Genomic DNA, 24,019 nt, shown 5'->3' with positions numbered 1-24,019 from the left:
CACAATCAGAAAGCTTTCTAGATAAACTTGCCCTCCACCAAGGAATTCAAAGCCAGAGAGCCTTGGCTACATGAAGAGGGAAAGATCGCCCAAAACAGAAACCACCATAACACCACAAACTTAGTTTAGCAAAAACCTGTTTTCCTTCTTCAAAGGATAAATACTGCATTTTGCCATGCTCTCTGTATGTCAGCTTTGGGTTTAACTCCACATTGGGCCAAGTTCATACCTGGGGTAAACTCCATTAGTTTCAATTTAGTTTATATTAGGGATGATATTAGCTCAGTATTTAAAAGTACTGCATTTGGAAACAGTATAGCTCATTGTTGGGTAGCTCTACTTACGGAAATCTACAGTTTCAAGAAAAAACTAACATTTATTAAACTTTCTTGGGTTTTAGTTCAGCATCAGTGCTGCAATAGTTAACAGCATGTCTCTTTCCATTTGAAAAACCAGTTTTTCAAGGCCTTTTTGTTTTTTTGTTTGTTTGTTTTAAACAAAGTATCTGGGCTAGACATTGCAGGCAAAGATTTCAGGTTGAAAGCAATGCTTCCACTTTCCATTCAGAAGGTAGAAGAAGCAGAGAACAATTAGGAGTTTCCAAGACCTTTTCCTTCACAGGTACAAATGTGTCACATTTTAAAAAGCCACATTTTGTAGCTGATTCAGTCCAAAGTGGTTTCTGTTTTCTTTAAGTGCAAAAGGAATTAAAATGTTAAGAGCCTGCACTGTGTACAATATTTCCTCCACAGCAATTATTACTATTTTTACAAGGATCATGTACTACATCATCAGGTGTAGTTATACATTCCACATACAAGGGCATACAAACATGGGAAAAGCTGGTGAGAAATTGAAAAAATATTCACAGCCCAAATTACTGCCAAATGTTACCAGCAAGATTCAAAAGGGACTGAACTCACTAGTTCAAATATGGTCTCTGTCAGAAGTGTAGAGATGTAATTGCTATCTGAGAATTATTTAAAGATTTATGTGCAACGAGTCTGCTTGAGCTCAGTCCAGTTCTTAGCAGATAGTTGTCCACATCTCAAACGGAGTTTCAGCAGAGGCCAAGTATTGAATAAATTAAACCACCTTCTCACTTCCTTGTAGTGAAAAAGGTGATCACGGTGGAGGGGGAAGCATTGTGCTGTACCTCTTTGGTGGATGAAGGACTTCCCCTGGCTGGCGACAGCAACTGAGTACCTGGCCCAAACACTAAAATTCACTTAAAGTAATTACTGACAGCCCAAACCAAAAATAATAATTACATGTCCAATATGCAGCCTAACATATAAATACATACAAGGATACAGATTTATTCCTTACACTGTTTTTAACCTTGTTTATTTCACAACTCTCTCAGCATCTAGTTTTTCTTATATATTATGAAATGACAGTAGTGACTCCTTAGCTGAGGTTGCATTTAAGTTTCTCTACTTAAAGCAGGATTATAAATGTTTTAGAAACTGACACTAAAAGAACTTTAATAGTTTAACTTTAAACTTGTGTCAAATAGATTTTTACTACAGAATTGACATTTTTGTAATGTACATCTCTTAACAAGATGATACCGTAGGCAGTACATTTCTACTGGATTGCTGGACTTGTGCCTTGCGTCAACACACGAGGTATGCAATAATCCTCCAGGAATGCAATAGGGCTGACTTACACAACATTAAAGTTTTTTTTTTTTTTTTTTAAATAACCTTACTTGTTTACACACATAGTAAACACCTTAATAGAAAAAACATCTGCAAAGCAGCCAATAAGAAATAATGCGTGAGTCATTAAATAGCAGGGTTTTAGAAAAAGTCTTATGGAGGAAACAAACCCAGTTTAGGGCCTGATCCTGCGAGCATGCCCTTAACTTTACTCATACAAGTAGTCCCAGTGACTCCAAGGGGACTACTCACATGAGCAACATTACTCAGAGGCATACATTGTTGTAGGATCAGGCCTTTACACATTTAGGATAAAATATTCAAAAAATGTCTAAGTGACTTAGATGCCTAAGTCCCATTTTTAAAAGTGACTTAGGTGCTTCTAAATCACTTAAGTTCATAGTGCTTTTGAAAGTTTTACCCATCAGATTTAAGTTTATGGGATTCTATAAGATTGTCCTAAATCTTTCTTAAGTTTTTTTTATTTTCATACTACACTAAAAACAAACACTTAATGAAAGACAAAATAAAACTAATTCTCAAGGTATGGAAGAGAAACAGTATAACCAATCATCAGCAGAAAAACAAAACCATGAAACACCACTGATCATAAATTCTTAATTTTATGCTCTCATGTTAGCATTAAACAACGCTTCAAAAATACTTAAACTTACTATAAAGATCTGGAAGAAGTACCACAAGATGCCAGCTTTTAGCTAAAACAGAATTATTAGAATTTTTTTAAAAGAATGCTTTAATCTTTCTAATCTCTAACAAAAATAAAAATACATAAAAACTCTGAATCCTGTGTCCTTAAAGTCCTATTCCAGCAAAAAAGAAAAAGATATTTAAAATTTCCACAAAGTAATTCTATCCATATAATTCCTTGAGGTCAAAATTAAAATAAAGTCCAGACTAAGCAGTGTCCAAGACAGATAAGCCACAGGTTTAAACGGTTTCCTGTTAGAGGAAGGGTACAAAATACAAACTTGGCAGAATATAAAAAGGCAGACCTCTCCGCTGCAATTTTCTGTTTTCTCGATCTACCTCAGCTACTAAGGAAGTTTTTCTGAACATAGTCCTGTGAAAACTGTCATTAAAGCAGAAGTCTAATACAAATTAAAAATTAATCCACATACAGCAGAAAATAAACAGGTGTTCTATCTGTATCAGATATGGCAAGTTCCAAAGTCTGCTGTGCTAACCGACTTCGGTTTGGAAGTCAGAGTCTAACCAGCCAGAGTGCACGTACAGAACTACTAGATTCAGTACTCACTACTACTGCCTAGCTTGTAAAGTCTTTAAGGCTACGTTGGTACAGTGCCTAGCACAATGGAGTCCTGTTCCCAATTGCCCCCTCGGCGTTAGCATAATAAGCAGGATAAGTGCTGGAGCAGTTTTGCCATAAGAAGGATTAATCTTCTAACACACAACAGTTGACAAGAGACAAAAAAGTCAAAGGAAAGCTGGTAGAATTTGGACCGGTTCACCATAAATCACACCAGGCAGCAGTGCCAGAAAGGGTCGCCTTACCTCTTGTTCTCTGAAAGATTGATTCTGAGCATCTAGGACTCGAATGGTCCTTTTAATCGGAAGGAGACCTCCAACTTCATCATGAGCCACCATGCTGTCTCCTGCCTTCAGAAGCTTTACTTTTAATCCACGTCCGCAGCGTTTCCACTGCTACTTCACTATAAACTCCGCTCCGGAGCTCTCAGAAACCTGCGGGAGGGTCCCGCTCATGTTTCCATGGGATAGCACAGCCCGCCTTGTGAGCTGGGAGTTCAAAGCACGCAGACCTCAAGGCAGCGGGAGGGGCAGGAACATATGTTTCATGGGCGTGCTCCCGCGGAGTCGTGTATCATTCGTGAACTGACCGTTAATGACACACCTACGCCTCTCCGTTTACACGCTGGGGGGGACATCTTTTGTACCCGGAGTTGAAAAGCTGGTTTCTTCCCCCTCCGACATGAAGGAGTGTAACAAGTTTTACTAAAGAGGAATGCTTTGCTTCAGAGGCAGATTCTCAGCTGGAGTAGTGTAATTCCTAGATCCAAGCTAAGAGAGAGCTAAGCCAGCTGGAGCAGCATTTCAATACTTTTCTAAACTTAAAGATAGGCATTGCTATGCCAAGTCAATCTAATCTGAGATCCTGCCTCTGATACCAGCCAGTACATAACACTTCAGAGGTTAGTAGAAAATTAAAATAAATAGGGATGCATGCTAAATGCCTCCATTTGGAGGGACTCTGCTTGCTACTTTGTCCCTTCCAACCAAAAAGCCCTGAGTCCTAATCCAATGCATTTCAATGGAGTTGAAAGGTGTGGCCCTATTTAAATGTGAGCAGGTATTAGAAAAGCCTTCCAACAGAGCTAATTATTCTTGCACTAAATAAAGGAGAAGAGGCAGGGGTAAATCCACCACAGGCAAACAGACTGCATCCCAAAAGGGAAGGTTGGATTATCCACCCATCTAACATTGCAGCTGTGCCAGTTAAAATGAATGCAAGTCTAAATGATTTTATCATCACTTTCTTAAAAGCCTGCTTACACTGTCACCCTGATATCAAGTAGCAGTGAATTCCACAAGTTGAATATATGGCACATAAAGCAATAATTTCCTTTTCTCTCGGGTAAGAGTTGCCTTAGTGTCACAAAAAGAAAAAGGAGGACTTGTGGCACCTTAGAGACTAACCAATTTATTTGAGCATAAGCTTTCGTGAGCTACAGCTCACTTCATCGGATGCAGAATACAGACTAACACGGCTGCTACTTTGAAACCTGTCTTAGTGTCACAGTCGCTCCCCACACTAGAATTCTTTTTTCTAAAACTGCAGTAGGGGAAGTTTAGGGGTGATTATTACTGGCTGTTTTCAACTACCAATCCAGTTAACAATTGGATTGCAACCAAACAAATTCACCCTCCCCAGAGATTGTTGCGAATTCCTCTTCTGCCAAACCCCCATTATTTGTCACACTCTCTCCTTCCACTTCTTTTTGTCCAGGTCTCTCTCAGGATTTATCCCCTTGCACCTCCAACCCTGACACCATACATCAGGAATCTCTCTCCCTCCGGCTGAGATAAACCAGGTTTCTTTCCGTAGTGGCAGGCTGTGTGGAAAGTTCTGTGGAGCTATGGAAGAGGGGTTGCATTTTTTATATTTATAATGAATGCTGGGAAGATTTTTTTCCCTTCAAACCCGGCCTTCTTTTCTGCCTTCATAGTCTGTTTTTTTTTTTTACAAAAATAGTTGAAAAATGCAGATCTGATACTGATGTTCACAGCAGATTCTATGGACAACTGGAGAACCACTGGGATTCTGACATCACAGAACTAAGTGGAACCTGAGCAACTGAGAGCAGGGATTTTTACTAAGACTGTTCAAAACTTCTATTTTCCATTTGGTTTTTCATAACAGCTATTGAACCAACCTGCCTAACGATCAGTTGGAATAAGAACACTGAAAAATTTCACACTGCTTGGAAGGCTCCCAGTCCACTTGGCTACTCCAAGGCAAGTGTCAAATGAGAACAAGGAAGATTTAATATTTCTAAAGTAGGGGGGGAGGGGGAAACTTTAAAAGGTCAGAACTTCTATATACAACAAAAGGAAGCAAAGAAAGATCAGATGCTTTTTTTCTCCCCTTTGAAGTCACCTCGAACTCTTCCACACCCTCATAGGCCAAGTCTGCACTAGAAGCTTTTGCTGGTATAGTAATGTCAGTTAGGGGTGTTTTTTGGCAACATTTCTATACCGGTAAAAGCCCTAGTGTGTTATACCTACAGGAAAATGCTTTTTTGCCAGCACAGCTTATTTCACTTAGAGAAATGGTATAAATTATACCAGCAAAATCACCCTTTTGCCAGTATATCCTGCATCTACACTAGGAGGGTTTGCCAGCATTAGCTATACCAGCAAACTGTTCCCAGCACAACCCTGGTCATTATCATTTGGATTTTTCAGTCAGATTAGATAGTGGTTGCTATATGGTAGAGCTTTCTGCCAGCCCATGCTGGCCTAGGAAACAATGCTTCAACCTTGGTTCCCAACTTGGAAGCACAACCAATAGACCCCTTGGAAGCAAACCCCTTCCATGTTCGACTCCCTCCATCACTCTCCACTTTGGTACTCCCCTACAGAGATCTCCCCTCAACAGAGGATCCTTGTCTATTTCACTCTGCTTCATTTTTATGCAGGAGCAGAATAGATGATATTCTCCACTGAAGGATTCTTGTGCTCACTAAAGAGTCATAGATTACAGATTCTAAAGCCAGAAAGGACCAAGATGTGATCATCTAGTCTTATCTATATGGCACAGGCCACAGAACTTCCCCCAAATAATTCCTAGAGCAGATCTTTTAGAGATGCAGTGAGTAGGTCTGGCGGATCCACAGGATTTTTACAATCCCAGATGCAATCTAAATCTTTTATATGGGAATGTCATTTTTCAGTAGTTTATTTCCATTTAGTGCATACAGACACTTTGCCATTTTTAGAAAACCAAATGCCCAATGAAGCAGACTGCTGGGTAGCAAGTAGACATCTTTGTTCAGTTATCCAGTTAGACTTGCTCTTTTGAAGCTTCTCATAATCCCCAATTTCTCCTTTATCCAAGTAGTTTTGTGTAGCCAGAAAGTTTTACTGATGAAGTATAATCAGGAATTGGATGTGGTGGGCATTGAACACTATTGGTCCTGATACCACTTCCTGAGGAATTCCAGTGGTAGCTTCTCCCCACTGGAAGGAACAGTCATTAATAGATTTAAATGTTTAAGAACTGCACAGAGTTAACAAAGAAAAGGTTCTGATATGGACAGTCAAACAAGAGGACGCATTATGTGGAATCTGGTATTTAAATTATTAATTAGTAGCTTAGAACAATATTCTGCATCTTGAAAGCACTTTAGAAAGTCTTGCATACATTGTTATTCAAGTGCTAAATAGCATTTCTTATTACAGAGCCTCAGGGAAAGGACCTGGTGCCATATATTACTGAAGCATATGACTCATCTGCAGGAAGATCCCTGTTCAGTTGCATGCCTTTCTACATGACACCTTGTGTCTAGGTCTGATTTGAGGTGATGCAACTCAAGGCTGATGTATTATGTGTAAGTTACATTACGGAAATGTCAGGATCTTCCTATGACACATATGGAAAATCTATCATGGCACATTGTGCGCCGCCTTATATGACGCACATTAATGGGAAACATTCTCGGCATATATGGTTCATTTATAACAATGCATTGTTAAGGATCTTCTGTGGGGAATGCTGATATTTTAATACCACAACATAAACCACATGCAGCATCTGATGAAGTGAGCTGTAGCTCACGAAAGCTTATGCTCAAATAAGTTTGTTAGTCTCTAAGATGCCACAAGTACTCCTTTTCTTTTTGCGAATACAGACTAACACGGCTGCTACTCTGAAACATGCAGCTCTCAGTTGCCATTCTAATGGATGAGCTGATTTCTGAATTCCTCCTATATACAAAAACCTATTTCGATATTTCTCATCACCGGCAACACTTGGGCAAACTCCAAGCACTCATCATTTGAGCAGTACAAACACACATACAGTAACATGGCAAAAACAGCATTACCATGGGCCTATGTTCTTACATGAACTTGGTGAATGTGGGGTAAGTAAATTTAAGATTGACAAATGATCATCTAGACACACCATTGAGAAGAGAAAATATGCTGTATAATTCCAGTTTATGTTGCTAATCGATTGATTTCATTTTTTATAGTTTAAGTGTTCAAATGCCCCAAAGAACATTTTAAGTAGTTTATATGATTAAAATAAATCCTAGTGGGCTTGATTATCAGTTCCAGCCAAGCTACTCTAAGTGTATGAAGAGGAGGAAGGATAGTACAATTGCTAAGACACTGGCCTAGGACCTGAGAGATACGGGTTCAAGTCCCTACTCTGCCACAAATTTCCTGAGTGACCTTGGACAAGTCAGTGAGCAGCCCTGTAGAAGGGGGATAACAGCACTGTCTTGCCTCATAGGGGTGCTGTGAGGCTAAATACATTAAAATGGTTGTGAGTACTTTGAGAACTACAGATTAAAAGCTAGGCATTATTATTATTAATGTCACCTTTACACATCCCTGTGTTCTGGGTCTGGTCAGAGGACTGTGTAGCATAAATCAGGGCTGTTTTAACTTACATTCAGCAACTCCAAAAGGCCTTTCTAGCAGTTGAGAAGAGTCAAAGAGCATAAGTCTCAGTTCCAGTGGCTGTGAGAGGAGGTGGGAAGAGCTGGTGCAATAAAGGGATGCCCTAAGACTGGGGATTCACTGGCCAGATTTTTCAGCTTTTATGGGTTCCTCTGTGCTGTTGGAGCAGTGAAACGGTCTGTTATTTAACTGACAACTGGATCCAACTTCTTCAAAGAAGGAACCTGTGGCATTTCATTATGTTTGGCTTAAAAGTCTCCTGGAAAACTGAAGTATCGATAACCTTTTGCAGAACAAACATTTTATTCATTTTCAAAATGTAAAGTCCACAATAACGAAAATAACTTTCAGCTTAATTTCAGTTTCTTAGATGCTGAAACCCAACTAAAAAGACAGTGACCTTTTCCGTAACTAGTGTTCTTAGAGATGTGTTGCTCATGTCCATTCAACTTAGGTGTGTGTGGTGCCAGAAGTTTTTCCCCCAGCTGTATCCGTAGGGGACCGGCTCTGGCGCCCCCTGGAGTGGCGCACACATGCTGTGGTATATAGGGTGCCACTGGTTCCCCCCACCCGCAGTTCCTTCTTGCCGGAAACTCCAACAGTGGGGAAGGAGGGTGGGTTGTGGAATGGACATGAGCAACACATCTCGAAGAACACCAGTTACGGAAAAGGTAACTGTCTTTTCTTCCATGAGTGCTTGCTCATGTCCATTCAACTTAGGTGACTCCCAAGCAGTACCCCTCGGAGGTGGGTAGGAGTCCATGGACGTGTAAATTGCAACACAGCTCTGCCCAGCGTCGTCCCTGGCCTGCTGCGTGATGGCATAGTGGGTCATGAATGTGTGCACTGAGAACCACGTTGCAGCTCGACAGATGTCCTGGATTGGGAAGTGTTCCAGGAAGGCTGCCGAAGATGCCTGCGTTCTAGTTGAGTGGGCTCTGACAATCGGCGGTGGAGGGACTCCTGCCAACTTGTAGGAAGTCCGAATGCAAGGGGTGATTCAGTTAGAAATCCTCTGCATGGACACCAGGAGGCCCTTCATCCTATCTGATGTAGAGGTCCGATGTTATAGATGCCGACGCAGGTAGGAAAGGAGAAAGGCGGTTGGCAAAAATGGGGGAGGGAGGATCCTGGGAACAGGTTGAGCTTGACTGAGAGGCCTGTGAAGGCTGTTGGCTAGGATGCCTCTTGTAGCTTCTGGATTTCTTATGGGGAGGCTCCTGGTGTGGGTGGCTCCCCTGGCCCTGAGGCTGCTGCAGTTTAAACCACTTGCAGGCAGGGCCGGGAACATACAGGCCCAGAATTTTAAGGGTCGTGCAGGAGTCCTTTAGGCCATGGAGCTTATTGTCCATCTGTTCAGCAAATAGGGCTTGCCCATCAAAGGGAAGGTCTTGCATCGACTCCTGAGCCGCCGTGGACAAGCCAGAGAGGAGCAAGCCAGGATGCCTGGCGCCTGGTGATGGCTGAGGCCATGGTTTGGGTGGCAGTGTCCACAGCATCTGACGCCACTTGGAGCGTCACCCTGGCTGCAGGCGTGCCCTCCTCCATAATAGCCTGGAACTCCTTCCTAGAAGCCTCAGGAAGAGAGCCCTCGAACTTGGCCATGGCTTGGCACATGTTAAAATCATAGTGTCCTAGGAGGGCTTGATGGTTGGCCACCCTCAACTGGAGACTAGAGAACAAATAAACCTTATGCCTAAACAAGTCTAGTCTCTTGGAGTCTTTGTTCGTAGGGGCAGCCCTGGGTTGACCTTGTCGCTCCCTGTGTTTAACCACTTCTACCACTAAGGAGTTGGGAGCAGGGTGGGTGTACAGGTACTCGGGTACCTTTGGATGGCACAAAGTACTTGCGCTCAGCCATCTTGGAGATGGGTGGCAGGGAGGAGGGAGTTGCCACAGGGCATTAGTGATCTTAGATACCCCATCATGAAGGGACAGAGCCACCCTGGCCAGTGCTGTGGAGCAGAAGACATTGAAGAGAGTGTCTGACAGCTCCTCTAGCTCCTCCGCCTGAAGACCCAGGTTGGTAGAGACCCTCTTCAGTAGTTCCTGGTGCGCTTTAGCGTCATCCAGAAGAACGTGGGGAGGGGACCCCGTTATAGCCTCGTCTGAGGAGGATGCCGGTGCTATAGGGTCCTCCACAACCATTGGTGGCCCAGTGGCTTGTTCCCCTGCTCCTTCTTGGACCTGTGGGGTCCTCATACCAAGGGCTTCGTGCACCGGAGGAGGGCAGGGGAGAGAGGCAGCTGCTCTCTCCGAGGCTCCGGATAAGCAGCAGGCGGCCTGGGAGGGCTGGGTGAACCCCCACGGGTTCCACAGATACCACGGCGCTGGCCACTGTGCTGGTTTCGGTGCCGACAATGTAGCTGGTACCGCAGCTTGTCCCGCTGTCAGGAACCTCGCTCCGAACCAGGGTTGGATCCTGAGCAGTCGCTCCCAGGTGACTAGGACAGAGCGTAACGGTGGCTCTGACCCGACTGGAGCCGGTCACTCCGCCCGGAGTCCGATCTGAGGTGGGGTCTTAGGGACCGGTAGCACTTGACAGATCCACAACTGCTTGGAGCCGGCTATCTACGTCTCACACTTGACGAGTGGGACTGGGATGAGGAGCAGGACCGGGAGTTGGAATGGGCCCGGTGCCGGGAAGAACCCACACATGGCGATGCCCTCCTTGGGGATCGGCGACAGTCCAAGGAATGGTAACGTCAATCCCTCGACGGGTCCCTGGAGCAGTACCATGGTCTTGGAGATTCTGGGTGCCGGGACCGGTACTCCTGCTGGGGGGGCTGGCGCATGCCTCTAAAGGTCTGTGCCCGGTGGCCAGCGAGCTGCGCCTCGAGCCTCTCTGTCAGTGCCCAAGGTCCTGGGACCGAATGGGGCTGCACTGCGTCTGCCTTTCACGGTCAGATGCGTGGTGGCTATGTGAGAGCGAGCGCTGCTGGGATGTTCCCCATGATGGGGAACAGTGCCGCTGAGGTGGGGACCGAAGCATGACTGGGGAACTGCAGGAGCCAGTGTGGGTGGCACTGGGAGGGACACGATCTCCTGTGCTGCCTGAAGGACCTGTGGCGTGGATGGCACCTGGAGCTGACAGAGGCCTCTGCCGCTATCCGAGGTGGCCAGCAGAGAGCAAGCTGGGCTACACCGCTCCACCAGAGCTTGGGCCCGAGATCCCAACGTGAGTGAAGAGTTGCCTGGCCTGGGAACTTTCTCACACCCAGTCTTATCCTTTCCCTTGTGGGAGGCTGGAGACTGGCCTCGCCCCACCTTCTTGGGCTTCTTGGTCAGAGCCACGGATAGTGACTGGTGCTGGCCAGTGGATCATCTCGGTGGGGTGCTGCGGGTCATGGTACTCAGTGCCGGGTTGGAGTGTTGTTCTGGCGCTGGGGTGAGGGCCGACTCCAAAAGGAGCACTCTTAAATGAATACCGCACTCCTTCTTAGTCCTTGGCTTGAAGGACTTGCAAATTTTGCACTTCTCACTAACGTGTACTTCGCCCAAGCAACGCAGACAACTTCTGTGTGGATCACTAACGAGTATGGGCCTCTTGCAGCGATCACAAGGCTTAAAGCCTGGGGACCAGAGCATGCCCCATCCCAAGGCAAAGTCCCGTTTGGGACCTCAGAAGTCTCTAACTATAGCTAAGGGATTTATAAACACTAACAGAAACCATATACTGTACACTATAATACAAGAGATAACTAGTTCGTACGAATGAGCAGCAACAGCACTAGCTGAAGCAGCCACAGTTCCAGCACCATCACTGGCGGCAAGAAGGAACCAAGGGTGAGGGGAACGGGTGGCACCCTATATACTGCGGCATATGCGCTCCACACCAGGGGGCACCGGAGCTGCTCCCGTACGGATGCTGCTGAGGGAAAAACTTGCAGCACTGGTGCATATGGTAAACACACACACTTAAGCTGAATGGACATGAGCAAGCACTCGAAGAAGAAATACTGGTTTTAATTAGCTATTTTTAACGTCTCATATATACTGTCATGCGTAACATGTAGGTACTTGAATAAATATGAACTCATGTTAACATTTCAGGCAATCTCATCCTTCTTTGTATTTTTGTAACTTGAACAAAGTCAGCCACCATCATCTGTATAGCTGAATTGTTTACTGGTCATGATCTGTGTTTAACATTCCATTGCAGATATTTATATTCTATGTCAAAAACTCAGAGCAGTATACTTGAACACAGACAAAAGTAAGACATGACACATCAGTCGATTACAGGGTCACATGAAGTGTTTGCATGCAGTCTGAAATACTGAATTTTATTGGTAAGATGAGAAGGCTTTATAATTATAATGGAATTTAATAAAAATAAACAGTTACAAATATTCCACACAACAGAAGTGAACTAGCACAGATGGACTTTTTTTGTCCTTCAATTTTTAATTAGAATTAGCATTTGAGACCTCTGTGGGAAGACAGTTACTACAATATTTACATTTGTGACTCTAGATGTATGTTATCCCAGGATATGAAGTCATAAATCAATTTCCATCTTGCTAATATGGATGCAACATTAGAAGAACTTTACTGTAGAAGCCTGTGACATTTATGAAATATAAAATTTGTCTCAACAGCAAAGTGTTACCATAAGTGAGAAATTTGTTTACACAATTGCGTTAAGCTCCTGTACTGCTCATGTCTCAAATGTTATAGGGAGGTGTGGTACAGACTATCTTAGCCAATCTCAGAAATGCTAGTTTTAACGTTTATTTCCAAATACATTTTTTCAACTCATGAATGGGCAAGTTGTTGCATGAATTTACATTACCACACCTGACAAAAAAGTTGATATGGTTCTCTTTTAAAACACATCAGCAGTTGGCGGGGGTGGAGAGTCAGAGGGAGGGGTAAAGAATCAGATTTATGCTCCTTTTGTGCATCATTATGACACGTGGATTTGCAAATTTTAAGGCCAGAAGGGATTACTGTGATCATTTAGTCTGATCTGTTACATAATATAGGCCACAGAATTTCACCCAGTAATTCCTGCATTAAGCCCAATAATTAATTTATGGTTGAACTACAGCATATCTTTTACAAAAACATCCACTAATGACTTAAAGAATCCAAGTGCTGGAGAAGAAGAAGAATGTGGCCTGAGAAGGGATTTTGTTTTTCAGCTTGTTTTCTACATTCGAAATTCAGGTCTTGTCCACTGTGTTTTCCTCAAAGACCATGACTGTCTACACTAGAGTTTCTTGGCAATAATTTCCCTCTGTTGACAATACTGATGTGGCTCTAGAGCTAGTGTGGTCAAAACTCTGCCCTTATTCATATTGAGTAACACTTACTCACATGAGATGGTCCCATAAAGGTAAGGGTTGTATCTCCTTTGCACAATTCCCTTTTCCAAAGCTGTACCTTCACATACTTAAGGAGAACACTATTTTCCCAAACATTAGCAACCCATGTTCACTAAAGAACTGTAGGCCCGGCAAGAGTTGATTCATGAATGTTACTCAGCATGGCTTCATGTTGCTTCGGGCAAGATATACCGTCAATCTTGGTCTACTCCCTATCAGATAAAAGAAAGGTCATAATCTGGTTGCTAATAAACATCAGAATACATGCTTTCAGAACCCACAGCCTGTGTGCACTCTCAATGAATCATTCCACCCTTTACAGAACAGTACAGAGACAATGCAGTGTGCTGTACAAACTGAGGTTTTACTTCAGAAAAAGTAATGGGAACAGTTAAAAGGAACGACAAAACACAGTATCTATGGTGGCTACGCTCACTAAAGAGTCTAGGGAAGTCTAGGGTCACCAAAAGGTTTCTGGTGTGCCCCAAAAGTGGGAGAAGTATAACATTTGTAAACAGCTTGAACTTGGCCTATTTTCAGTTTATCTTAAAATCTGAGGGAAAACTTCAGGGGAGTGGAAAAAAACCAAAATCAAACCAAAAAAATGTGGGTCTGTCACCATTTTGGGCTTTGAATGCTCCTCCATTTAATTTAAAATACTGGATATTTACTGGCACATAGAACACTGAAGGAGAAAATTTTAGTGTTTAATAACATGAAGGGACATACCTAAATCCTTAAATTCAGGCTAAATATTCCTTGCCTGTACAAGATATGGTCATTACTCCTCCACATTAAAAGTTATATACACTTTATATGAATTAATTTAAGGGAGGACGATCCGGTGGTTAGGATGCTAGCCTGGGACTTGGGAAACCTGGTTCAATTCTCTGCTCCACTACAGACTTTCTGTGTGACTTTGGGCAAGTCTCTCTGTGCCTCAGAGCCCCATCTGTAAAATGGGGATAGGAGTATACTGCTTGTGTTATGCAGAAGGTCAGAATAGATGATCCTAATAGTCCCATTTGGCCTTACAATTTACTCACTGGATACAGACAAACCTTGATTCTATGGGGCCAGGGTTTTTGTGCTGTTTTTTTTTTTTTAACCTACTCACTGTAATAGATACAAAATCTAGATAAAACAGCTCACGAATTTGGTGAGAATAAAGATAAAATTTTCAGAAGCACTTCAGTGACTTAGGAGTCTCAGGCTATGTCTACACTGGCCTGTTGTGGTGTGGTTTGGTTTATGGGGGTACAAATAGCAATGTGCACCAAAGTGCTGCACTATAACTCCTCCATATGGATGCTGTGGGAGCAAACGAGAAGGTTCCTAGCTCGCATTAATGTAATGCTCTTCAAACAGGACTACATTAATGCGAACTAGGTCCCTTTTAGTTTGCTCCCACAGCACCCACCCAGGGGAGTTACAGTGCAGTACTTTGGTGCGCACTGCTATTCAGACGCCTCTACTCTAAACTGCAGGGCATGTAGACAAACCCTAAGTCCCATTTTCAAAAATTGCTTAGGCACTTAGGAACCTAAGTTGCTTAAGTGTCTCTGGAAATTTTACCCTAAGGCCGGGGTGGCCAACCTGCGGCTCCGGAGCCACATGCGGCTCTTCAGAGGTTAACACGCGGCTCCTTGCGTAGGCGCCAACTCCGGAGCTGGAGCTACAGGCTGCTCACTGCTCAAGCCCCGGCTCTGCCCCAGGCCCCGGCCCCATTCCACTCCTTCCTCCAAGGCTCCCGCCCCTTCCCCTGAGTCTGCCATGCCCTTGCCCCTCCCTCCCCCGCCCCGAGCCTCCTGCACACCACAAAACAGCTGATCGCGGCGGGCGGGAGCCGCAGGGATGGAGGGTTAGGTGCTGATCAGCGGTGCTGCTGGTGGGTGGGAGACACCGGGGATGTGGGGGGAGCTGACGGGGGGCTGCTGACTTGTTACTGTGGCTCTTTGGCAATGCACATCGGTAAATTCTGACTCCTTCTCAGGCTCAGGGTCACTCCTGCCCTAAAGCTTTGACTTTGATGGCTTTAAGGATTTTCTAACCCTTGCCAATTGTGTTAAAAGGCATGTACATACATTAAATACACACAACTTATGGACAGGCTGTACGGTAACTAGTATCAGAGCTATAAATAAAGTTTGAAAAGGTGTTTGAGTGTATTTTGTAGGTGTGACTCCAGAACTATCAAATTAGAGTGTCACAGACAGCCTAACCATTTAAAAATAACAAGGCAAAAGGTCAAGTTAAACAAAAGACACACTATGAGCTTTTAACTCTTTGTGCTTTGGGACTTTCCCCTTCCTGCAGAAGTCTCTGTTAAAACTATTAAAAGCCAATCCCCTCCCCCCGTGATCTACCACTGTGGACGTGAGTCATAATTCGTGGGTATTTCTGTCCAATCCAGCAGAATGAAGGGCTTTTTTTGAAAAGTTCCTTCTGCTGGCACGTTTATTGAACATACCACTCCTAGGAAAGCTGAGGAGTCACAGGCCTGGCTTATACTTAAAACATAGGTTGATATAGTTTTGTTGCTCAGGAGTGTGAAAAACACCCCGGAGTGATGTAGCTATGCCGACTTAATGCCTGGTGTAGACATGGCTAGGTTGATGGAAGAATGTGCATTTTGACCTAACTACCAATGCTTGGAGAGGTGGATTACCTACAGTGACAGAAAAGACCCTTCCAGCACTGTAGGCTGCATATACTTTATGGGGTTAGTGCAGCATAACTATGGCACTGTAGTCCCCATAGCATAGACAAGCCCACAAAATGACATCAATTTGGTACTGAACCCCCGCAACCTACCCAATGTGTAGATATCGTTATTGTGACACAGTAGCCCTATCTGATATTCTTTTTTGCCCTGACTTGAAGGAACATGTACTGAAATACCGGGAAAATATAGGGAGAGGCTTGTCCAGAGCAGTGGATCCACTGCCTTTTTCTGCATGGAAGTAATCATTCATGGAAAGCAGCAAGCTGTGACTGACACCCAACCACAGTGTAAGGAAGTTAATAAAATAGTGCACAATCACAAAAATAATCATGGCAACAAAGGCTGTAGAGAAGTTAGTGTAGGTCAGACAAACAACCCTCCACCAAAAAATTAGAAATCAAGATTAAAAAGCCATAAAGACTAATTAGCTATGAACTCAAAAATTACTACTTCCCAGAAGGAATATTTCATCCCTCTTTCTCCCCCTACTCTGAGAATTTGCTTTAAGTCAGATTGTCAGAACAGCTAAACTACAAGTAATCTTCCCTTTCCAAAGAATTGGCTTGGATTGTTTCCCTGGAAGCAGATTTCTGACTCTAAACACCCAGAACATTCACTGGAGTCACATTTTAACCTTAAACACATTGTTATAAAATATTAAGTTTTCCATATGAAAGAGTTACACACACCATAAAGTCCAGTTTGCCTGAAGTGCAATACTGTGTGCCTAAGTGAAATATGAATTAAAGCAGAATTTGAAGTGCCATCTTTACCACTGTTATTTTACATCTCGAGTGCCCATCACTTGAATGTGTTCATACGCTTCCTTGGGTTTCTTTCACAAGACATTAAACATTGGGGAATTTCTGGGGGCTATATAAAACTACAATAGTAGGACAATTGAACCTGATAGAACAATACGGTGAACAACATAATGCTTGACTTACCTTAAAATCAAGGCTGTAGAGACTGACAACATCATCATCTTTCTCTCTCCGCTTCCTTTTCTGTAATAAAAGAAACCAATCATATATAACCATTTGATTATACTGTAGAAAGCATGCCTCCCCATATATATATGCTAATACACAAGGCCTGATTTCGAAACCAACCGAAAGATGCCCTCCTTACTGCACCTGCAGAACTGTGGGTGAAAATAATTTCACGAGTAATTTTGCAATGGGAAAAAGCATTTCGACTTGTCACTTCACTGCATCCACAAATCATACACCTATAAGTTTACTTGTTCCTTTATGCTCCCCATAATTATAACTGTGAAGACAGAACCAAAGACAGCAAGGAAAAACTAAAGCAATGGAGACTGAAGTGCATTCATGTGGCAGTTAGCACTTTGAATGGATTCAGGCATTCAGTTAATAAAATCAGATACTTTTTATGGTTTCCAAGCTCAGCAGTTAATAACAAAGCTGGGATTTTCAAAGGAGTCTAAGGGAGTTAGGTGCCAGGTCCCACTGAAAGTCAATAGGAGTTGGGGTTCCAGAACCCTGAAGGGGACTTAGATGATACCATTATTCCCAAGATGTACCCCAACCTGCATGGATGGGCTCCTCAGAGGAGCCTAAGGAGGCCTTGAAAATCCCAGCAATGTTGGTGAGAGTAGAACTTGGGGTATAAGGGTAGCTTCTAGTTCCCCTTCTGGATTTCAAGAACCCCACATTTTATTTTACAATGTTTTCATTACCACTGGGCAACTCTTTCCCACCCCAATAGGTCTTCTTACCAGTCCATATTAGTCAGACAAATTTATATTTAAATATTACTTACAAAAGCACAGAAATACATTCGCTCACATTAGTATTTTCCTTCCTCAGCAGTTTAATCTAACCAGAGTACCAAACAGAAGTTAGAATTTCCATGGTTTTCAGTCATTTTATTCTGTCTGAATATTTTAGTTCTAAAAGACAATACACAAACTCTCCAGTAGGGTGACTGAGGTCCACTTGCTGATTGAGGAAAAGCTTCTTATAAAATATACGTATGGGCATTTCATTTGTGAGGCTTATACGGAACTCAATGTCATTATTTCAGAAGAGATTTTTGGCCGGGTTGATAACGTGTGCAGGTACATACTTGTTTTTTAGGTTAAGTTCAATAAAAAGTTCAAAATAGATTTTTGACTAGAACTTGCAACAATACAAGACTTTAAGACACCACATCTTTTTGGTTTGAAGATTCCCCCCTCCCTTTATGCAAGTCAAGTATATTAATGTCTTCAACACACAGCTCTGGACCCAAACCCGGGCTCTGAAGCAAAGCCAAAGTTTTGTTTTTAAACTGGCTAGACTTCGGTAATAAGTACTGCATTGCCCAGTTCCCCTGCCCAACATAGTTTCATTCAAAACTCAGACATTTGACTACAGAGCCAGCTGTATCATTCTTACATGGCACCAGGACAGAAACAGATTCCAAAAAGCCCACCTGTTCAAACTGCTCAAACCAGAAGGCTTAACCAGCATAGCAGAAGGAAAACCATGATAAATACTGTTCTATGACATTATGTGTCTGGCTAGCAATAGTCACAATCAAAGACATGATATGTAAACCCTTTTGAAAAAAGGTCATGTCGAAAATATATTCCTATGAAAAGTATTAGTCTGTAAAAAAGTCAGGAAGTATTATTCAGGCTACCACAGAGGTATTGAAAAAAGCATGAGCATTTTTTAAATGAAACTCTTTGAGGGAAAAGTCTTTCCAAAACAAGTAAGCAAAACAGCATAAACAGACACAGAAGAATGCCGTTAATATTTGAATTAAATAACCCTCAAGGATGGAATGTAAAGATCCAGTAATACATCATAGAAAAGCAGCATTTTTCAGTCTGCAAACAATTCTAGTCATCCTATTTCCCCCCACTCATTCTGTATTACTAGGAACATTTGCATGAAAATACCTGGCAAATACCTAAAGAACAAAGATCCTTTCTGCTGCTTTTTGTCAACCTGGAAGTCCTAGAATAAGAATAGAACTTCAGGTGAGGAATGTGCGTCAGGACTGAAACTCCCCAAAGATCAAAAACCCTGTTTTCAGACAAATGTCTCTTGTATCAAAAACAGTATGTTGTTAGCAGTGTTGTTGTAGCCCTGTTGGTCCCAGGATATGACAGAGACAAGGTGGGTGAGGTAACATTTTTTATCATTTACCTCACCCATCTTGCCTCTCTAAAAACAATATGGTCAGTATTGGTTCCAAACACGAGAACATGTGAAGGTTTCCAATGAGCAGGTCTCACATCAATGCCAAGGTTCAACCCAACTTTCAATGGGATTTACTCACAGACCCCTGGGCCCTTACTGTGTACAGACATTGGAAAGTTAGAAAGAGGAGGAATGCAGGCATGGAAGTAGGGGAAGAGTTTGGGTTAGGAGGCTCTGTTGCCCATTTGAACCAGAGAACTAGGCCAGGTCTACACTATAAACTTCATCGGCATAACTATGTCACTCAGGGGTGCGATGAGGTGTCATGTGGTGACCAATATATAGGTATGCCAGTAAAATACCCTTGTGTAGATGCAATTACCCCAGGATAGCTTATTTCACTTGGGGAAGGAGGGGCCTTGGCTGGAATAAGCTCTAGTGACAAAATCAGTTTTGCTGGTATAGCTGCATCCACATTAGATGTACTTTGCTGATAAAGTATGCTGGCATAACTATACTGGCAAAGCCTTCCAACTGTAGATGTGACCCTAGACTCTGCAGCAAGGGTTGGGACTCGTGGGCAACACGACCCAGGCATTCATCCTCCATTATCCATGCCCTCTTTTAGCTGTTTTTGTCACATATCCAAGCTCATTTAAATAAAATTGGGCCATCCTCTATACATGTGAGCCCTCCTTACAGTTGATAATTCTGTGGAGGAAAGTCCCAGTCTGAAGTATTTCCTCAGGTCCATCCAGAACTTGTCCCTAGCAAGTCACAAGCAGCTTGCCAGAAAGAGAAGCTGCCTCTAGAGCAGAGCTGAAGTTCTAGGGTGCCCACTGGCTCTTCAGGATGAAGGAGAAGCTATGTGCACTGAGATTAAGAGCAGGTAATTGAGATTGATAGTGGGAACTGATGACAGAGTTTAGATAAACAGTTAACTCATTCAACACCAGTCTCCTTGCTTTTTGCAGTTTACATTGGTGGGGTATGAAATCTAGCAACACTTACTCTAATTTAGAGTTAGAGAATAAAACATGAATATACAAACAGCCAAAATGAAAAGCAGAGAAAAACATACATAGAAAATAGAGATAAATAAGTTCATTGCTTTCAATTTGTGATGCTGGAGCAGGATCATTTGAGAGGATATAATTTGTAGGGCTAACCACTGTGATTCAAAAATGAATATTAAGTTAATCTGTAACCATCAGATAAAACCTTAAAGTTTTTTTTTTAAAGTCAGCTTTTTATTTCCCCTACTTCACTGCATTATTATTCACACAACCTTATAAACATAGATGACACTTTAATGTCCATGCCCTGAAGAGTGACCAATGTAAGGCAAGCCAAAGATGGCAGTAGGGAGAATATAGGACAAGGGTTACCACAGTAAGGCTTTTGGGTGCTTCAGTTATTATACCCATAAATAAGCTACAGCTTTTCAGTATTACAAAATATTACTTCTGCAGTCCTATTTTAAATCCTGTTTCAAGTACCAGCTCAGTCACATTTACCCTGCTAAGTGATCAAAAGCTGTAGCCTAAATAAAAACGGCAGGTACCATCTTGATACTCAGAGAACGACAAGCATACAGTCAAGATAAGGCCAACAAAGCAGATCAGCTCTATTATGTACGAGTCACTAGTGACTCAAGAGTCTCAGAATGGCTCAGTGAGGAAGTCTTCATATTTGCCTAACCAGAAAGAGAACAATATGTTTCTTTCTTCCTTATCCAGGAAGAAGGAACCTGATTTATTTAGATTATTTCTGATTGTTTTGCCATACAAATATAGTGCATGCTTTACTCACCAGAGTGAAGTCCCACTGCGGTCCAGGAGTTAGAAATGTGAAAGAGCTGCCTCGTCGCAGAGGATATCTGTGTATTGAGAATGTATAAAGGTAAATAAAATATGGGTTGTTTCAGCAATTGAGAAAATAGCTACAATTCACTCCCCCTTTCCCTGTTAGTTGTTTTAAAATTCTGTGGTGTAAAAACATCCCATGCTAACACTGTCAAATCTGAGCAAGTGTCCCAAATCAGCTCTAAATACTTGTAACCTCTGTGACAAATCACATTTCCTGTGGATTTTTTCAACTCAAGGTAATCAGCTCACAATAGCCAAAGTCCAACATGAAGTACCTCATTCCAAATGGATGGAACCTGACCTGGAACGGAACCACCCCAAGGGGGTAGACCATGCTAAAAAAAACCCCCAATATCAGGAGGATACCACCTGAGATTCAGTCTTTTGTTTCTGAATTCTCCCTCACAGGCACAACTCTGTAACCTGAAGAGAGGCTAAGATTTGAGAGGATGCCCGAACAACCTTGACTGTTTTCTGACAGATCAGAACGCTGCTACTTGTTAACTTAATCATAGAAGACCCTGCCAGGACTTTGAGAATCCGACTCAGGTACCAAATCCCCTAAAACCTCCCGTATGAAGAAAACCATGAGCCTCAGGCTACACCTACACTACAGCACTTACTGCGGCTCAGCTGCACTGATACAGGTGCACGTGGTAGCGATTGTGATGGAGACAATCGAAGAGAAGCTGTAACTATGTCTCTCCTGCCGACATAGCTCTGTCTACAACGGTGCTTCGGATGGTATAGTTTACATCGCTCAGGAGTGTGGATTATTCACACCCCTGAGCGACATAAATTATACTGAAGTAACCTGTAGTGTATACAAGGTCTCAGACTTCTCTTCTGATGGGTTTCTGGGTTGAAGGATTACAGGCCACAGAGACAGTGGGTGAATACTCCACTCCTTATGAACAATTTTGTCTGGGGCAAGAGGAGCACCTCTTGAATCTCAACCTCACCCCCATTTGCCATCTATTTATTATTAATTACATTATCATAGTGACCATGAACCCTTCTCTAGGACCAGGTCCCCATTGTGATAGGTGATGTATAAAAACAGAACAAAGACAGTTCCTGCCCCAAATAGGTTACTCTCAAAGTAAAAGATGAGAAACAACAGATGGCTATAGACAGGGGAGCACAATGAAACTGTATGAGTCACCATGACTAAACAGGTCAAAATCTGAACCAATCAGCTATACTAAATTATAACTTTCCTAACTATACAAGTTTAGGAAACTAAACATCCCACACCAATCCTGACAGAGAGAAGTAAAAACATCTGGCCTCATTTTCCATTGTCAATGGAGTTGAAATCAATGAAAGCTGCAGGTCCGCTGCATCTTGAAAATGAGGCTATCAGCTTTTGCATAAACTTGCAACTGAGAATTGAGGCTTGCTCTTTCAATAAGTCATCCTCACCAACAAAGCAAAACTGTCGAAAAGCAATATATTCAGAACAAGGTTAAATAAAAATATCCTGGGACCGACAGAGCCACACCACCACTGTATCCATCTAAGTCATTCTACAGTACTACAGCTGACCCAACAAGTTGGGTTCCAAGTTTCACTGCCCAGTGGATTTAACGTACATTTCCAGCAACATTTAGTTTATTCTGAACATCATATTAAGAGACGCTTTTGCCCAAAGTTTAGTTTCTGCATCTCAAACTACTAGTCCTAAACAATGGGTTGTTCCCTCTTTCTGACAGCCAGTTGAATCAGCTAATAGGGCAGATTTTACTGTGCTGCGTTTTCTTTGTGAGCTTGTGACTAGCGCTGGTTTGAAAATGTTGGACAAAATATAGTTTCATCAGAAAATTCCAATTCACTGGACTGAAATGTTTAACCGAATCTATTACAGATTCCGATTTCCCTTAGCACCTACATGTGGTGTTTAGTTGCTGCTTGTAATTATTAGAACTGGGACCATTAGCTGTTGGAAGTCTGAAAGGACAGGAAACAGGAAGGAAGGAGGGGAAATTGAGGAGGCGGCGTTAGAGCTACCGAGGGTGCAGCAGCAGCTTGGTAAAGAGGTTTCCACTTTAAAAATAAAGTCCTGTTGAAGTTTGTTAGTACCTTGCCTGGTTGCTACAACATTCTGGAGACGAGGATGGATCTTCTGCCTCTGAACCCACCTGCACCCTTTCTGCAAAGCCCAGGTGAGCCTCCAATTGCTTCTACTGCCTAGATCCATATGTCTGAGACTTATCTGCTTGCAATCACTGCTACAGAGATTTCTGAAGTAAGAAAGCATGCTCTGCTAATCCACTGCCTTGGAGCAGAAGGGCAGCATATATTTTACACTTTTCCCCTTGCAGATGATAAATAGGAGACTGCACTCACTGCATTAAAGAACTTTTTGTGCCAAAAGTGAACGTAGTAGCTAATTGCTACAGATTTCGCCAGCATGAGCAGAAAACAGGGGAGACTATAATGCAGTATATTGCTTCCCTGAGGAGTCTGACTGTAACTTGTGACTTTGGGAATATGGCAGATGAGATGATTAGAGACCAGCTCATTGAGAAAATGACCATGCTTCGTGTAAGAGAACACTTACTTCTAGAACCACAACTTACACTAGAAAAAGCAATAACCATTGCTACTCAGATTGAGTCAGCTACAGCTGAAGCCAAAATAATGAGTATGGATACAGGAGGCACAGTCCAGGCTGTGACTCCTTTGCAGAAAAGTTCACTATCGCTGCAGACAAATGATTACAAGAGGAAAACTAATGGAAAACCACCGAATCAGCGAATTCAAAATACAGTAAAAGCATGCATTTGCTGTGGATCCCCACAACACCTTGCAAGCTACACAGGATGTCCGGCAAAAGTAGCTCAGTGCAATCATTGCAAAAAGATTGGGCATTTTGCTAAAGTATGTCACAGCAGCCAGTTCAGTCAACAGGTGCATGCAGTTACAATACCAGATGTTACTGTGCTGAGCGTGGACAAAATAACTACTGCACATATTCCAGAACAAAGTGCACTGTAAACGTTTCCGCCATACCCTTAGGCACATCACACTCTAATCAGCTAATGTTGGACACTGGCTCATCAGTATCTATACTACCTGATTCCATCTA

The 24,019-nt window shown here is 42.7% G+C and overlaps 1 protein-coding gene across 2 annotated transcripts in view; it reads right to left on the bottom strand.

Moving 5' to 3' along the window:
* Positions 1–24,019, bottom strand: part of NET1 (neuroepithelial cell transforming 1) — a 70,605-nt gene that overhangs the window by 10,315 nt on the left and 36,271 nt on the right. Inside the window, exons 2-3 of one of the 2 annotated variants that reach the window (XM_084611933.1) lie at positions 20,873–20,939; positions 16,853–16,912 (exon numbers count right to left, since the gene is read on the bottom strand). In XM_084611933.1, the coding sequence (XP_084468059.1) occupies positions 16,853–16,912; positions 20,873–20,939 (127 nt within the window). Of the gene's footprint in view, positions 1–3,197; positions 3,455–16,852; positions 16,913–20,872; positions 20,940–24,019 lie in introns of those variants that run through there. The other variant, XM_084611934.1, reaches the window with a different exon arrangement.

This window comes from Lepidochelys olivacea, assembly GCF_965140295.1.
Source record: "Lepidochelys olivacea isolate rLepOli2 genome assembly, chromosome: 1".
In the NCBI taxonomy this organism is placed as follows: domain Eukaryota; kingdom Metazoa; phylum Chordata; order Testudines; family Cheloniidae; genus Lepidochelys; species Lepidochelys olivacea.
Note: the sequence above shows the minus strand (reverse complement) of the source record. Positions and strands in the feature narration are given on the sequence as shown.